At 39.7% G+C, this 11,301-nt stretch overlaps 1 protein-coding gene across 2 annotated transcripts in view; it reads left to right on the forward strand.

Moving 5' to 3' along the window:
* kcnab1b (potassium voltage-gated channel subfamily A regulatory beta subunit 1b) overlaps positions 1 to 8,545 on the forward strand; it is a 60,657-nt gene extending 52,112 nt beyond the window's left edge. For both annotated transcript variants that reach the window (XM_085379038.1, XM_085379039.1), the window contains 5 exons: positions 6,643 to 6,763; positions 6,842 to 6,936; positions 8,048 to 8,168; positions 8,275 to 8,363; positions 8,456 to 8,545. In XM_085379038.1, the coding sequence (XP_085235164.1) occupies positions 6,643 to 6,763; positions 6,842 to 6,936; positions 8,048 to 8,168; positions 8,275 to 8,363; positions 8,456 to 8,545 (516 nt within the window). The remainder of the gene's footprint in view (positions 1 to 6,642; positions 6,764 to 6,841; positions 6,937 to 8,047; positions 8,169 to 8,274; positions 8,364 to 8,455) is intronic.
* Positions 8,546 to 11,301: the final 2,756 nt, after the last annotated feature.

Raw genomic sequence — 11,301 nt, forward strand, 5'->3', positions numbered from 1 at the left:
ATTTTTATTTTATTCTTTTTGCAAGTACCCCTCCTCGGTGGCGAGAAACTGTTGGTGTGGTCAAGTGGGTGCTCTAGAAACAAACGCTCAGGACAGAACAGTTATCAGTCATGTACTTCCTACAAATTTTGCATATGTTTTATTCCATATTGATCCTCTGAGTGTAATGGTACATTTTAATTTGAATTTATCCAAACTAAACACAATATTTTCTTTATTTACTTTGCTCTTGTTCTTTTGCAGTACCACATCCTATCAAATGTCCCTGTCGATTATATTCTACATTTAATAACTTACTATTTCAAGTGAGAACCTAAATCATGTGGACCAATGTTTATTATTGCATATCTCTATTCTGAATGTGGCCAGTCATTCATAGGTATTGTTCAATTTTGGCGATTTTCCTCTATAAAATTTAATTGACTTTTTACAGTGGCCTGCTGTGGTTAATAGTAACATATTCCAGTCATGAGTGGTATCAAAAGTCTTCTCCACTGTAGCATTTGGCATTCCCAATAATATAACATGATACCTTAATCAAAACACAGTTAATATAGCACAGTTTTCTTGATGCAAACATCAGTAACTCAAAATCAGCAACCACAGTGTTAAGTCTGCAGTTCATACTTATGTGAAGCTAGAGTCTCCTCCTCCAGTCTCTCTTATCCTCCTGCTCCTGAAAAAACAAAACAAAACAAAGCGAAGCATCCACCCTTCTCTTGTCGGCTGGGTGAATTGTTTATGAATTGTTTATTGGCATTTACTAATCCTAAAGTGGGTGCAGTCATTGTCTCAGTATCAAGTCAGTCAAAACTTTTAGTCGTCAGTCCATCACAGTCCATTCGCATGCATACCTCCATACACATTCATACCAGATGTTGCTGATAATGGAGTCTCCCGCGCAACCTATTCGAGCCTCCATCACCAGCAAGATGACGTCATCATTTTAAAGGAAAACAATTCCTTGTTGTTTTTTGGGCCGGATTGACTCGGTGCAATCCTTTTAGATCAGTGTTCCCTATAAGTGAATTTCTCCCAAGCCAATTACAATCATGGAGAAGCACACTTTGCAACTGTTTACAGTAATAATATTTTATAGCGCTTTAAATTTCAATCTTTCAGGCCTTGTTTAAAGAGCTGATTGTTAAATCATGAACTCACAAAATATCAACATATCACCACCGGTGGATCACACCTCTCAGATGTTTTTTCTCCAGTGCACTGTAACAAAAACGAAAACAGACATAACCAACAAAATACTACTAAAATAACACAAACTAGGGCCCGTTGCAGACATGTCCAAGCATAAAACTATCCCTCTCTCGCTTACGAGAAAGAACACAAGCCAAAGCTCACTGATAAAATCAAGCTAGCGCTAAACAAAACCAAACAATCAACCAGAAATTCACAGGAACATTTTGCTTCCTGCCGGGACAATATTGTGTGGGAATGAGAACCTCAGGTGCCGTAACACCTTTTGTTCCTCCTTGAATTAAAACTCAATCACAGAAAATGCCGTACTCCAACCTAACCTTACACTATTAATTCATCATTTTCACTCTGTGCCACTGTTCCTCATCAGGGCTGTGTGAAGCACAGCAAAGAATTCAGTCAAGGCCTTGAGCCATAAACAGACATCACGCACAGACATTGTTTTCATAACCAAACCGTTTTAGAGCTTATTCCTAAAATCTACATAAATGCCCTCTGGGTGACATATAACACATTCTAAGTATTTAATGGTAATCAATGGCTCCTCATAAAAATTATGCATTGGGATGTTTGTGTGCAGCATTTTGCATATCAGCATAAGCAAAGCATTCTTCATTGCATCAGCGTGTATGTGTGTGTGCGTGTAGATCACTCTTCATTGCACAAGCGTGTGCATGTGTATGTGTGTGCATCACTTCTCAGTGAATCAACATTCCCGTGTGTGTGTGTGTGTGTGTGTGTGTGTGTCATTTCTCACTCACTCAACGAGTGCACGTGTTCATGTGTGTATTTCACTTCATTCTGAATCTGTGTGTTTGGAGACGTGTGTGTGTGTGTGTGTGTGTGTGTGTGTGTGTGTGTGTGTGTGTGTGTTCATCACTTTCCTGTTCTGGTGTTCTGGGTAAACCACGGCCTGAAGCATGCCCTGGGGTCCTGCCCCCCTCCTTTTCAGTTTGTTTGCGACCATTGCTGCTGCTGCTGCTCAAAATTCAGTCCGTCCTGGTTCTGACCCCAATTGGGGCAGTCCTTTCTCCAGTGTCGATGTTCACCGCAGGTGAAACCTGCATCTTCTTCTGTGTTTTTGTCCATTCTGAGGTGCCTTCTGTCCTCAGTTACTCCTCTTGTCTCGGTCACGCCCTTTTTCGCCACCCGATCATCCGTGTTGGTCCATCACTGTCCTGCACAGTGTGAATGCAAAGTTATCAAGGTCAGCATTCTTTCGCTCGGCCTTACTTTTCATTCGGGCTTGGCGGGCGTCTCGTCACAGCTCTGTCAGCTGACGCAGTCTGGGAATTTTTCCCCCGTGTAGTGAAACGGGCCTTAGGTTTAGTGCTCTCCGTCTCGGCTGCATGAGATCACATTCCTGCAGGTCTGTTGACATTCTCAGGTCGTTGTTGTGGGTCCAGCTGTTGCAGCATTTGGTCAGTGTCACGTATGGGGGAGAGCAGGAGTCCAGTCAGCCTCGGCTTTCAGGGCCGGCAAAGCAGCCTGTAATTAAATATGTATAGAAAAAACAAAAACAAAACAAAACAAAAACAAACAAAAAACAAAAAACGAAAACAAACGAACAGGAAAATGTTGTTGTGTTGGCTGTGTTATTCAGAGGGGAGACAATGGGGCCAGGCCCTGTGTCAGCCTTCTCTCCCCCTTTTTTTGTTTTTTGTCTCCCGATATAATCAACTCCTAACCCACCAAGTTGACAGGACAACACCGGTATATGTTAAAATTCTTAAGATCATGTTTAAAAGCCCAAAAAGGAACTTTCTTTCATTCAGTAATCACTTTTATTAATCAATCAACAGAAAACATGTCACAATTTGAATCTTTTAACCACTAAATTTGTTGTGTCTTGCCTGGTTGGTCAGACCAGTGTTCCTTTTTTTTTTTTTTTTAGTTAAATTGTTGTCCTGCAACCCAGAGGGTTTCTTTGTCAGTAATGTATAGACTTCATCATTTAAGTATGTTAATTTTTCTTTAACCTTGCTGGAAAATCTTCACGTGTTCATGAGTGTAAGCTGTTTCTTCATTGCGTGTATGTGCATTTGTATAAAAGCAGGTTAATTTTATCTTTTCTCAAACTAGGCGTTACCTTAAAAGGAGCCTTTCTCTCAGATTTCTCTGCTTGTGTGTGTTTTTTTTCACCTTTTTGTTGTGATGCTCCGGACGCCTTCCCAACCTCCACAAGTCCGTTGGCCCCAATTTTATGTGTTAAAACTTCTCTTAATTTCTCCTCTAATTCTCTCCTCGCTGCTGTCTTTTTCACAGCTGCTGATTCGTGCTGGGTGTGGTTCCCATTACCTATAATTTTGCTTCGGCCGCTGTGCTTGTGGGGGCAGTTGGTCCAGGTCCGCAGCTTCCTGTATTAACACACTAAGAGATTTATTTAATTTCATTTTCATCACTGTTAAACAGATAAGCAGGCAACACGCCTACCTTGACAGCGTAAACTGTACGCCAGTCTCCCAACACATTCCTCTCTCTACTCCTCCATAATTCTCCACTGCACACCTCTTACTATCGCTCCTTTTTATTTTTATTATACCACAGAGTAATACACCCAATTATGCCCGTCTATCTCCATGTGGCTCCAAATTCCCTCTTTATTTTAATTTCACACTCGTCAGGGGACAGGCACACAACAATTTCAACCACTGAAACGAGGAATTCAACCTTTTTATATTTCTTTACTAATCTAGACTCAACGTTTGTTCGCAAAATGTGTCTTGTTCTAGTCCGGAAATAAATGTGAACCCGTGATTACACGGCCGTTCCAGTGTTATTTCCGTGGCTATGCGGGGGCCCTCACCTCCCCAAGTCACCACCTCAGCACCCGGACGACGCCGGTCCTGGCCACGCGTCCACGGACAGGAGGGTCGCTACTCCATAGGCAAATGTTCCACAGGTACACTAGGCATCAACCTTTGATCCTAAAATGTGTATTTGCTCTAATGTCCTCCTAATCAAACACATCAACCGTCACTGTCACTGTGTTCACGCTTCACACTCCACACAAAAAACACACTCAGAGCGCGCCTCACTCACACTCTCACTCAGTGCGCGCTTTACCCACGAGACAGCACCCAGAGCGCGCCTCGCAGCTTCACACACACTCTCTCACCCAGAGCGCGCTTTCACACTCACCCACAACACTTTTCCTCAGCGGGAATTTTACACAGAAACCTCTGAGCTCAACTATTAGATCTTCTTAAAGCACACTGCACCATAGACCAAAATACCCCTTTCTCTGCGATTATGACCGCCACCACGGGGCAAAGTCGCATCATAAAAGTGATGCTTGCATCCCCGAAGTTATACCTGACATCATAAACCAGGTGTTGCTATGTACTAAATTTTTACTTTGTATTATGACCGCAGCCCTTTATACTCGACTGACGCCACAAACCACCGTCAAAACCTCTATCCAATGTACTAAAACTAGCACCAACCACTACTGCACTTCACGGCCACACCACCGGAACACGCCGTATCATAAACCAAACCTACGGACGTGTTTCGCTCTCGCGTTGCCAGCGTTCAACTGCACCGTGAAGCCAGCATCTGCTTTTCCTTAAATCAACTTCTATTTCATAGCCGGCAAAAGCCAGGACGTCACTGACACCATAAACAAAATAAACAAACCTCGACTTCAATGTACTGGACTAATGGCCGCGTCTTCAGAATAAATTCTAATGTATTATTGCTACAGAAGCCAGTATTAGACAAAATTAAATGTGGAAGGTAAAGTGGCTGCAACTAGTCCAACGTAGTATGTTATTAGTATCTCGGTAGAAGCAGATTACTGCAACTAGTCCAACGTAGTATGTTATTAGTATCTCGGTAGAAGCAGTTTACTGCAACTAGTCCAACGTAGTATGTTATTAGTATCTCGGTAGAAGCAGTTTATTTAACACACTGGAATTCAGCCTCAACTTATGTTGTTAGTATCTTGCGCCAAAAACCAGACACCGACAAATTTACTGTGAAAATACATGTGACTCAGCGAACAGATTAATTTGGAAAGCCCAATATGCACATTTGGTATTTATAATACAACAGGCTGTGCTTACCTTTTTATTTTTGGACCGGTCCTCTGTTCACCTCGCCTCACGATCTCACCAAAGGTCAAATCTGCACCTCCTCAGCACACCAAAGATCCGGGTCACACGGCACCAAGTTGTTGAAATCTCCCAATTCTTTGAATCTTTGGGCTGAAGGAAGGACAATACTCGGTGTATAAATGCTCAATCAACAATCATTTATTTCCATACAATTCAACAATAAGAGCATTACAACGTCCGGACGGGAGAGATGCTACCAGAGGGTCAGGCACATGTCTCAAAATGGTGACGGGTTGCTCAGCTTTTTATAGTCTCTAGTGGCCCCCAGCTAGTCGTAAAAGCCAAAACATCACATTTTTTCTCTGTTACAGCGCCTAAGTTATGACCTCGGCAGTTGTTTCTCTGCTTTCTGTAAGGTGGGGGTGTGGAATGTGGTCTATCTATCTCCCCTGTCTTTAGACACAGAGTCTCCTGCTTACAACCTTCTCTTCATGATTCAACACTTAAGCATGTCAAGAAAACAGTGTAACACATTCCCAGCAGATCAAGGATACAGAGTGATGCACATTTATCTAATGAACTAATATGTGAATATGTTCTGTTAACTCAAAAGTATAATGAGAACTAAACTACATACAGCTCACACACTCTATATTAAAGGGTATAATGTGATCTACAGCAGTATTCTAATTCAACTACTTTGATTACATATATAAGGTAACATATAATAACAGAATAATCTAATATAACCTCAGTTTTCTTAATCATTAAAAAATGTAAAGAGTGTTTTATCAGGGGCAAAAATTTCCCATTCAAAATAGATATTACAATTTAAATGAATCACTCATTGAAGGTAGTTTTTAAATTAGCTGAAGTCTAAATAAAGAGATGTACCATTTACAATGACTAAAACTATGAAAATATCCTTTATATTTAAAAAAAGAAAATCTTTTAGATAGTTTTGTGAGTACATAACATTGTTTCAGCTATTATCGTTTATAATTTATTTCTGCTAACTTCACACTTTAGTTGTAGCTTTTTGTTTAGTTTTACTGCAGTAACCCTGGTTAGGATGTGCTTGGCTAAAAAGAAAAAATATATAGTGTTGAAACTGACTGACCACTGACTCTGATGATCAGCCTCACATGTGATGTTTTGCATTGTATAAACAAATGTGAACAGAGTTCAGTGACTAAAGTGTCTAAATTTTGTTGTTGTTGCTGAAGCTGTCAGCGCTGTGAAAGATGTGCAGTTTCCTTGTGCTATACAAAGAACAGCGGAGCGATAAAAGTCATTAAATACAAAGAGTCAGTCTTACACATTACCTTATCACTTTCTGCCATCCTCATCATTCTGTCCGCTCCACATTTAGGAAGCGTATTCTGTGGCCAGGCAGTTCAATCTCATCCCACCAGTGTGTGAACAGGCAGAGTATCATTTCTTCCAGAGGGAAAAAGTGGAAACTCATCTTCCAGAGCTCTACCATAAGATAGGTAGGTCTTAAGGAAATTTTTCTGAATATCAAATTTGCCTAATTTGCTTGTTGCTTAATTGTGACTGTGATCTTGCAGGTGTGGGTGTGGTCTCTTGGTCACCTTTGGCCTGCGGGATCATCACAGGAAAGTACGAGAATGGTATCCCAGAATCCTCCAGGGCCTCGATGAAGGTACAGGTTAAATTTGACCTCTGTGGTGCTACATATTTGAACTGATATTGGGGACAATGTCAGTTCAAACTAAACAAACTAAAAGTAGATATGATCATTTCCATTTCACAGTGAGACAGTGTATTTGAGACAGGCCATGTTTAGCTTATCAAAACTAAATAACAGCCAGAATTCTCACAGATGGGAGAATTAAAGATGAAATGAGCCCAAGATTCTCAATTACTCTGAGAACAAAGTTGTCAGGTGGCATCGATGAGAAGTGAAATTCACTTTGTCTATTTAAAGTGGATTATTTAATGGATGCAAACTGCATTTCGTTGCCCTGTACCTGTGCATGTGCAATGACAATAAAGTTGAATTCTATTATTCTATTCTAATTCTAGTCTAAAGATAGATCATTTGCTGCCATCCAGTTCTTTATAGCATTAATGCGGTCCTTAAGGATAATAATTTGGTTACACTCTGGTGTTTAAATGGCATGTACAGGTAGCTATCATCTGCATAACAGACTTCAGAATCACTCAGGATGTTTCCAAGTGGAAGTATATACAAGGCAAAAAAGATAGGCCCCAGGAGTGAACCTTGGGTAGACCGCAAGATAAAGTAGCAAAAGACTGCACAGCACTCAAAGGAGGATACCAGAGGGGAGGTGGGAAGGGGTGCACGTTAGGTTGAGAAAAGAAAAGTGCAGAAGCACCTTATGGTCTCCATAGCAATCAGGATGTTTTTAATTTTTTAATGTTATTTTTTAATTATTATTAATTAATATATTTTGTATTTATGATTAATGAACTTTTTTTAATAGAGTGAATGTTTTATTTGTTTAATGTTTATTTGTGTGTGGGAGCAGTCAACCACATAATGTACGAAATTCCTGCAGGATTAATAAAGTTTCATTAATTGAGGACACAAAATTAGCGGAAGCAACTGAGAGAGACAGAAAGGGAACAAATCCAGACCTGATCTAGAGATGTTAAGTGAAGTTATACATCAGGATACTATGATCAGCTGTGTCAAAGGCAACAGAAAAATCCAGCAATACAAGAACTGAATAATCATCTGCCTATCTTTGCATGTAAATCTAACACATCTGCTTTCACTGCTCCTGTAGCCATACCAGTGGTTGAGAGAGAAAATCGTGAGTGAGGAAGGGAGAAAACAGCAAGCCAAACTAAAAGAGCTGGCTCATATTGCGGAGAAGCTTGGATGCACTTTGCCACAGCTAGCCATAGGTAACAGATAGCGTCTATTTGTCAAAGCAAATATATGTCTTTGGAAGTTCTTTCTCCTTTGATACCTCATTGCAAGTCTGAGATTTCTCCTTTCTCTGATCTTCAGCCTGGTGCCTGAGGAACGAGGGAGTGAGCTCAGTGCTTCTGGGGTCCTCCAGTCCAAGCCAGCTCACAGAGAACCTGGGAGCCATTCAGGTACAACATCATGTCAGTGTAATCTCTTCATTAGCTGGTCTTGAGGCACTGCGTTATCATGAAGTACTTTTCCTATGTCATGTTCATTTTAGGTGATTCCAAAGATGACAGCAGGCATCGCCTCAGAGGTGGATCATATACTAGGCAACCGTCCACATAGTAAAAGAGACTACCACCATTAGGATGGACATGTTTTAGTGAACTATGCTCCCAAAGCTTATCAAAGCTCACTTTTCACAGCCATGGCACCACAGGGTGTGCCCAAGATGCTTGCGTGTGCGTATGACTATGTATGTGTGTGCGTGTGTGTGTGTTTGTGTGACTATGTAATGTGTTATGCTTTGCTCCTTCAACCAGTACTCATTAGCGTAAAGTGAGCTACTTGACAAAGCATGCATGCTACAGCTAAAGTAGCCAGCCACTGGAGTAAACAAAACAAAGACAAAGGATCCAGTGAGATAATTGCTAGTGTGAAAACTTCTTCCACTCTTACAAACATTGCAGGAGGTGCTGAACCACAAATTCAGAAGAAGCAAAACATTATTTAATTTCAACATACTGTTTGTTGAAATTACTCTCAGTGTAGGTGAAACAAAAACTTAGAGGAATATGCTACCCCATAAGCATCGCATAAAGCTCAGTAAGTACACCAACTGCAAAGCAAAAGAGGATATGTATCAAAATGTGTGCATTACAGAAGTCAAATGTACTAGATGTGTTTTGGAGTGCAAAAAAAATTGGGCCTGGTGTCAGCAAATACCATGAGAGCTAATACCATGAGAGCTAATTCTAACAAAAACATGTTTCAAAACATCTGTACAGACTGTTATATATAAATATATATCCTTAATAAGCAGCTATGTCAGAATGAGATTTCTGCCTCTTTATATTTTTTTTTATTTTTTATTTTGGTCAGTTTCACTTATGCAAAAGCACCTCAGAGGGTACTTTCCTACTGCGTCCCTTTGACCCCTTTCAGTTTGTTCTCTGCTGGACTTCCTGTCAGTAGTGATCATGTCCGATTTGTTCAACTTTGTTTTTGTTGTGACTAAAACATTTGTCTATTCTAAGGGGGTGCTTGTGAATTGAACAAACGAAAAGCCATGTAGCTAGTGAAGAGAAAAAATAAATAAAATGAAAAAATGACACCATATGGACCCCTGCAGTAACTGCACCTGGAACTTGCTGAATTTTTGCCCAACTTCTCCCAGATGCCAGCTTTATGTAATGGGATTATCTTTGTTATGTTTGTTCAGACATGTACTTTGGTGTTGTTCATCAGATACATGAAAATAAAAAAAGTTAATCATTCTGATGTGATACGTTTTAAATGTATATAATTATTTTTCTATTGATGTTATGGATGCCTTAGGTTTTTTTGAACAAATGTGAATACATCAAATATTGTTCCCTTACTTAGAATATAAACTGCAATTTAAACAAAATATTCTCATGCTTCTGCTGTTTTGTTTGTTTTGTTTTGTTTTAGTTATTTATGTATTTATTTGCCCTTAGCGTAAATTTAGATTTTCTCGCTTTATATTAAAATAATGATAATATTTTCCCTCTAGAAATTGCATGAGCTTTAATTTACTCATTCATTTACAGTATTTTATTTCTTTTATTTTATTTGTCATGCTAATGCGATTTTCCTGTTTCCAGAGGAAGGAAGCCATTCTTCGATTCTGTGTGTGTTTGTGTGCGATTACGCGGAAACAACATGTGTGTATGTGTATGTGTATATATATATATGTGTATGTGTATATATATATATATATGTGTATGTGTATATATATATATATGTGTATGTGTATATATATATATGTGTATGTGTATATATATATATATATATATATATATATATATATATATATATATATATAATTTATTTATTAATCCCTCGGGTGGGTTCCTCTGGGAAATTCGGTTTCCAAAAAAGCACAGCACGGACAGAGTTACAGAATATTATATATATATAAATACAAAGACATATATAGATAAATTATACAAAGGGGATAAATAGAATAAATAGGAATAAAATAAAAATAAAAATACAAGTGAATTGCACATTTCAAGTACGGAGTCTATTGCACCGTTGATTATTAACAAAAAGTATTGCACAAAAGGTAATTGCACAGTGAAGTGAAGAGGCACTACAGCTTAGTTGTTCCCCCCTCCTTTGTCCTCCTGTCTCCCCTCCCTCTCCCCTCCAGAGAGGAGTTAAACAGTCTGATGGCGTGTGGGACGAAGGAGTTTTTAAGTCTGTTGGTTCTTGTCTTTGGGAGAAGCAACCTGTCACTGAACAGACTCTTCTGGTTGTTTATGGCCGTGTGCAGAGGATGCCCAGCATTGTCCATAATGTCCAGCAGTTTCTTTAGTGTGCTTTTCTCTACCACTGTCACCAGAGTGTCCAGCTTCATGCCGACCACAGAGCTAGCCTTCCTGATCAGTTTTTCCAGCCTGGATGAGTCCTTCTTTCTATATATATATACATAGAGAGAGAGAGAGAGAGATATCTATATGTGTATATGTATGTGTGTGTGAGAGAGAGAGAGACCGTTTACGTGAAGCCCTTTATTTCGGTTAATCACACTCCACTTGAATGCAGCAGTAATTATTTTTGCGTGACTGTGCTGCCATGGTAACAAAGGCGGGCTGTTCCGGGTTAATTATCCAATGAACTTTTCCTGGTTCGTAGCTGGACGTTTGATTGGCTCCAGAAGACGTCCTGAAATCATCTACTCCACTGACAACTTGAAGCCCGCGGTTTACAAAAGACATTGTTGCATTGAGCGAAATAATATCACGTTAATAAAATGTACTTTTAACCGAGGCTGACTTGCTTAGATGCTGACGTCGACTCCGGGTATAGCCTAAAACGTCGGTAATTTAACACAAATCAGAACTGACCGTGCAGCAGTGAAATTGTTAGCAGCGC

Source organism: Diplotaxodon limnothrissa, linkage group LG18 (genome assembly GCF_057381915.1).
Source record: "Diplotaxodon limnothrissa isolate DT_005_m linkage group LG18, D_limnothrissa_male_GT1.1, whole genome shotgun sequence".
In the NCBI taxonomy this organism is placed as follows: Eukaryota; Metazoa; Chordata; class Actinopteri; order Cichliformes; family Cichlidae; genus Diplotaxodon; species Diplotaxodon limnothrissa.